Raw genomic sequence first — 6,820 nt, 5'->3', positions numbered from 1 at the left:
TATCTTGGGCTCAGAAGCAGGGCCCCACCTCATGCCTCTTCCGTATGCTACCCTTAAACACTCACTCTTTTCCTCCACATCTGCTCGCCTGCCGTGCCAATCGGTTAGTCCACTAAAAAGGGGGTGTGGCAAAATATCTCAAAAGTATATGATCTGACCATGTGTCTGCCCCAAACTATTTACACATAAATGGACTAGGAAACTATAAGATAATAAGGCAAACAGGCAGAGTAATCTCACAATTCATGACCAGCTCACTCCATTCCTTCTTCTTTATAATGTCCCAGATAAATACATATAATCTAAGTACAATCATTAGTCGACTAAGACACCATCAACTGATTAATCGACAAATCAACTAAAGGACAACGACCCTATTGTTTAGGCTCCTGTTCTCCTCTTTGTACTTTTGATTAATTTGATCTTTCAGGAAGTAGGAAGTCGTTGATTGCCTCCTCACAAACCCCAAAACAGCCTCGATTTGACTTGACCTCACATAATAAATGAATCTTTACTCTGTATTCTGAGGTAATAGTATTTACGAAACACCTGACTAACTATCTATTAACTCAGTGATTTGTATGAGGTCCCTAAACTAATACAAAACTTGCTGTCAGTCCTTGATTCCATGGAAATAGAACGTTAAAACCATATCTCAGGAACAATATCATAACCAAAGGAACAACATTTCCATGGAAACAAGCAGGGTCAGGTTTGTGGAGATGCAGCCGCTCACAATAAGGACACAAGTATTTCACCGCAATAAAACCATCCAAAATGAAGATGTCGTTACGTACCAGAGATTTAAGTGCAGATTTCATGATGACAGCTGACGCACTGAGCTATAATGTCATCGTTCTAGTTCACAAAAGCCTTGTTAATAAGGTAATTTGACGTCCTCTGCTGAGAACTAAATGTCCCTGATTCACGAGCTCTTCTTCTGTATAAAACCTTCAAACCGTGAAGCTTAGAAAATCTCCAAAGACGTGTGATTCCTTGTGTTGAGTTTGACTACAACGCAAATGCAATCCATCAAAAAAGCTACATTATCCACAAATCTTAAAGCTTTGTGGATAATGACACTATTAAGAATATTGTCTACGAACAAAAGAATTAAAATGTTACAACAAGGACATGAAGTGATGTTTCTGCATCTGCAATTCTGTGTAAATTTTAGTCCTTTGACTTTTTGTGCTAAACATTTACAGACTCATTTTATTCCTGATCGATTCATTTTAGTGTGTCACCGAACAATCAAAAAAGAAAAGACATTTTAACTGAAGCAAGTAGCAAATATTCATTTTCCTTGACTTTATAGCCTCTAAGTCATTTTTATATACATATCATGCTTAGTTTACATTTTAATAGACCCTTGGATGCCAAAGTGCAGCGGAACATTATCTGATTTTCAATCCATTGACTTGTTTCAGCCCGAAATTGCAGCCTTTGCGCCAATTCAAAATTGGATTTCGATTGCGAAATACCGTGCAACCCTAAATGTGAGTTCTTGTATGTGTCCCTCTAAATTGTGTCCAAAAATGATCTAAAACTTGGATGCAAAATGAATAGAAATCAGTCCTAATCCATATTTAGTCATTTATCCAACAGGAAATCTACTTCTAAACTGAGATCCAAACAAAACAAAACTACACGATTTGCATCTTTTAGTCGGAATATAAACATGGAGACACCGGGAGGGCATCTGACACACATTTTGTCTCACATTTCAGAACATGTTTGTAGAGATTGAAACTACAGGATTTGCAGCTTTTAGACGGAATAACCCTTCACGGAACCTTCACATACAATACATCCTCCAAGCAGCTGCAGTCTTTGTGATTCACTCATTGCAACTATGGATTTTAATTTGATTTGTCCAACCTCTGTAATTAATTATACACGTAAATGCCAAACACTCACAAAAGAACAGTATTTTTACAGCAGCAAAACCATCGTTTACGCCTCATATCCGACCAAACGCTCCCTTTTTACGCACGGAAAGCGCATTACCACATCTCCCAACTCTTTTTTTTTTAACGAACTACTGTTTGTTACATGGATTTCCTCAGTCTGTGGCGTGCTGCTGGCGCCCCCTAGCGACGTGGCACTCTAACAGAACTTCATAAGCCTTTTAAGACATCAAATTACATTGTTTTTAAGCAGAGACTCCAAAAGACATCCCTAAAAATCGATCGTAAATGCACGTTTTGTCTGATTTAAGCATAAAGTGTTGATAAACTGCGGTGCCAAATTGCATTACCAAGTTCACAACTTCAAAGCTGTGGCGTAGATGAATAAAAATGACAGCGACGTCTTGATTCAGCGCGGTAAAGGCAACGTTTTCTTGTCGATCCGTTAGATCATTGTCGTAACGAGCGCGTCTTACCTGCGCACAACCGCCGCGTTTATCCACATTTCCAACCCGAAAAATCCCCTCGTTTAGTCCTGGAGGTTTAGTACCCCCATTTGGCTCGACGCGTCTTCTTCTTCTTCCACCACAAAATAAAATAAAAAAAAAAAAAAAGTCGTCGGATCAAGTGATGGAGCGTAATCCAGGCATGTTTTGGGGTTCAAATCCTTTCTTAAAAAAATCAAACCAAAAACAAATCCGTCTCCGAGTTCCGACAGAGAGACAGCGTCAGCGGGGAAGAGGGACGCGGCTGGAGACGCGTGAGGCGGGCGTCAAACTTTGCCTTTAACACATTGGTGCATGTTTGGTTCCGTTAGAGGCCGGTTTGGGTTTGTTGCCGGGAGCGCGCGGTCGAGCCATGGAGCAGGAGCATCCCGCGTCGGTGTTGGTGGTGAAAACAAAAAAGAAAAAGAAAAACAAAGATTCTTTTGTCGAACTGTGGAGAGAAAACAGGGCGGTTTGGTTTGAGGCGCGTTAAAAAAAAAAAGACAGATGCGAGTCACGGCCGGAGCATCGTTTCCAAAAGTCCGGAGGGGTCGGTCCGGTTAAGTGGGCAAAAGGAGAGCGTTGGAGCGGTTGGAGGCGCCAGGTTGGTCCCGGGGAGAAGCGCTGGAGAAGCTGGAGGAAGGTGGTGGTGGAGGTGTGTGGCGCGTCTCCTCTTTCTCTCGCGACGCGTCTCCTCCTCTTCTGCCGCTGGTTTTCTGCGCACTGACAGACGCGGCTCGCTGCTCCGCGCCGCTGCCGCTGCCGCCGCTGCTGTGACGTCACGTGAAAGCCCAGCAATATGTCACGTGCTGAAACGAGTCTTGTCAAAAGGAATGAGAGGAGGAGGAGGAGGAGAGAGGAAGAGGAGGATTTGGTGGGTAAGGTCAGTCTTTCCAAATCTGGGGATCGGAACCCAATTTGAGCCCCCAAAACATGCTCAGGGGCCCCAAGGGTTCTTAGAAAGGAGCTCCAAATATGAGTGTGAATTGTAATGAAAATAAGTGAATGTATTTTATCAAATATAATTAGTCATAATAATAATAATAATAATAATAATAATAATAATAATAATAATAATAAAAGTAGGAGAGGTTAGGTTTAGGGGACCAGACTCTGATGTGTGTAAATTACTCTAAAGCTGAGTATGTCAAAGAAGGAAGCTTTGAATCTCAGGTTAAAAAGAAATAAATCAAAACTTTCTCCAAGCGTCCTGTATCTTATTCTTTTTCAACAGTTACTGATCACAAAATATAACAACCCCAAAGTCTGGGTTGGTTGTCACACCCTACAGGGTCGGTTGAGTAGTCAATCTTTGGTTTGATTTAGAAATGTTTGATTGCACCAAATTTTCTAAATCTGGGAATTTAAACATAAGAACATGCATTTCATCATTAGTAACACAACATACAGCAACATAGTGTCGTGTTGCAATGTAGTGATCAATAACCTTTGATCAGAATCTGCTACAGGGTACAGTTAAGTTGTAATTATGTTCCCTAAACTTTAAGCTTCTTTCCTGCTTTGAAATGAAATATTTTGAATGTATGTTTTTTTTAAGAAAATCTCATGTAAGTGTGACAACTGACCCCAGAGTATGACAACCAAACCCAGCTGGACTGTTGAGCATGCTTTGGTTTTCTTTTACCTTTTAAAGTCTAACTAAGTACAACAAATCCCAATTGTAGCTCTAATTTCCCCTTTTGTCTTTTAAGCGTTGAATGTGCTTTTTAATTGAAAAAAACAAACAAATGAAAACAGACTCTTCACAAGCTTAGATATGGGACATGTGACAACCAACCCAACTTCAGACCTGTAGATCTGGTTGAAACTGCCAAAGCTGATCAGGCTTATTGCATAAAGCACTCAACAACATGAATTGTTCTAAACCTCCTTCACGTCACACATAGAACAAAATCCACTCCATCTTATCTCCTTTTTTTGGCTTTGGGGAAGAACAATCTGTAGCTCTTATGCTCTTATGCTTATGGAGCACAGCCAGAAACATCCTCCTGCTTTCAATTAGCAATAGATTTTATGTTCTTTACTACAAATGATCCTTTACCTTCTGGTCTCCATGGAGATGTTATCACTTTGTTTGGAATGTTCCACAGTATGGCATTAAACATATTTAAATATATTCAAATACAGATGTGGTCAATGTCTTCATGGAAGTTTAATGGGTTGATTTATTGCAATATTGTGGAACATTCCTGGTCTATTTCATCTCCCCTGACAGCCAGAGAAGGTGCTGTACGCATTCTTTACGTATGTGGAGAATACAACAAATTTAGATTGTGACCTATCTGTGACCCACGGGAGTCTTTTTAGTCACGTGACACCAGAAGCTCAATCCCTTTTGCTCTTCTTGTTTTTAAGGCAAGTGTGTTGTGGCTTGTTTGTGTTTGGCGCTTAATGCCTCACAAACTCGTGACTTTTTACTTGGTGGCGCACGATTGGCGTTTCCTTGATTGACCTCACCGTACACCATTTCCGTTTTTCAGGTTTTTTGTCTCTGTCATGTATTGCCATGATGGAGACGCTGTGGAGCTGGCATGGCTCCACTTCACCCTGACAAAGGCCATGATTTATGTCGCTTCACTAAAGTGCTAAAGTACTCAGTACTTGTCTTCTGATCCAAAAGACAGTGAGTGGCCAGATCCATTGGCCCCCAGGTTGGAAGTCCACCCACTGAGGGATACTGTTGTTGTGTCCTTGGACAAAACATTTAACCTGACTCGCCTCAAGTGTTTGTGTACACTGGTGTATGAATGTGTGAGTGAGTGGGTGACTGTACAAAGTCACTTAGGCTGTGCAGCAAAAAACTTTGTGTACGTTTGTGTTTGTTTGTTTGTTTTGTTTGTTTGTTTGTGATATGTGATTGGATGACAAATCCCGCCAATGTTTTTATCATTTTAATGAAACTAAATCCGTCCATTGTAATAAATGTCAACATATCCATTGCCAAATACTGTGATTGCTGTTATGATTTCCATATACTGTGTGGAAAGTGTGCATGAGGGCAGGAGAGCACTGACTGCAAGTGCCTGTTGCACTGACTTGCACCGCAGAGCAGACCTGAGAACCCTCAACAAGAGAACCCTAGAGGCCTTTTCATGCAGTTTCTATATTAGATATTGTGAAGAGTTTTTAGGTTTTGGTGCAGATTTGTTGCGTTTCCTTGTGAACACTTAGACTGTTTCATCTTCTTAATGACAATTCGAAGTCATTATTACAACAGTTTGTAGGGCTTACTTGACAAACTTTGGAGGAACTGACGTCAGAGGCAAGGCAAGGTACCTTAGATTTGAGAGACGGCCTTTCTCCATGACTCAGTTTGTCTTCTTCTCTCTACTCTAGTGCTGAGCCAAACAACATCGGGCGCATTAAGACCCTTTACATTATTGGAACAAGCGACAAGGACAAACACATGACAAACAGAATAGGTTGAGAAGGAAAGCAGTCTTTAGTGGGGATTACAGGCTTTTAGAAAAAGTTGTTTTTGAACTGTTTTTTCAAATGTTCAGTGAGTCAAAGTTCCTGATTTGGAGGGTTAGTTCCAGAGAGTGGGGGCAAAGGCTTGGTCCCCCACAGTCCGTTGCTTAACAGTGGGCACGGGGAAGTTTGAGTCTGCTGATCGGCAGCGACGGGAGGACAAGACAGAAGAGGGACTTATGAGACTTGACTCAACAATAATCACGTGCCTTTGCAATTAAGAAACTGTGTTTTGTAATACTGCTATATAATTATTAAAAGCAATTAGCAGTTGATGGACCTTTCCCCAGGAAAGTTATTAAACGCTAATATAAGTAAAAGTGTTTAGAAGCGAGGGACTTACTTTAAAGGGACTGGGGTTGCTTGTCTTGAGCTTTTTATAAAAGGCTTGGCAATTTGTTAATCTCCCACACAACTCATACTGGGGAATGTTCCCCAGTACGACATTTAACCTATTGTGCATTCATTCATTTGCTTTTATTGTTTTTAAAATGTCTTGACAAACTCGTCACAGAGCTGAACTGTAACTTTGTCTTGTGGCATCCATTACTCATCTCCATATGTGACGTAGAACTTGGTGCCATTTTTTGTTTTCACGTGCATAGGCCCAGTAATTACCATATATATGGACCATAAACCACGACCCTCTGGCACTCTAACACTCTGCTCTCCACTCCCGTTTAAATATTCAGTTCTTGTAACTCATGGTCCTCACTGCGGAATCCAGTTCACTTCCTCGTCCAAACAGATCCATCAGAAGGGATTGGATCCGACCTGGTCCAGCCTCCAGTTTACTGTGATTCAGTGGAGTATGGGAGGAGGCGGGGCTGGGGTAATGGCTTTGTATTGATGGTGTTGCATTGAGCAGCAGAGGATTTAAGAGGCAGAGACTGAGGAGTGAGCCTGCTCTGCCCTGCATAAAGCCAATAGTGT

The 6,820-nt window shown here is 41.3% G+C and overlaps 1 protein-coding gene across 1 annotated transcript in view; it reads right to left on the bottom strand.

Moving 5' to 3' along the window:
• ajap1 (adherens junctions associated protein 1) overlaps positions 1–2,508 on the bottom strand; it is a 70,107-nt gene extending 67,599 nt beyond the window's left edge. The window contains exon 1 of the mRNA XM_072449309.1: positions 2,387–2,508. Coding sequence (XP_072305410.1) covers positions 2,387–2,415 — 29 coding nt within the window. The 5' untranslated portion in view covers positions 2,416–2,508. The remainder of the gene's footprint in view (positions 1–2,386) is intronic.
• Positions 2,509–6,820: the final 4,312 nt, after the last annotated feature.

The sequence above is a fragment of the Eucyclogobius newberryi genome, unplaced genomic scaffold (genome assembly GCF_026437365.1).
Source record: "Eucyclogobius newberryi isolate DKJ021-1_F unplaced genomic scaffold, fEucNew1.0.hap1 SCAF_17, whole genome shotgun sequence".
NCBI lineage: Eukaryota > Metazoa > Chordata > Actinopteri > Gobiiformes > Gobiidae > Eucyclogobius > Eucyclogobius newberryi.
Note: the sequence above shows the minus strand (reverse complement) of the source record. Positions and strands in the feature narration are given on the sequence as shown.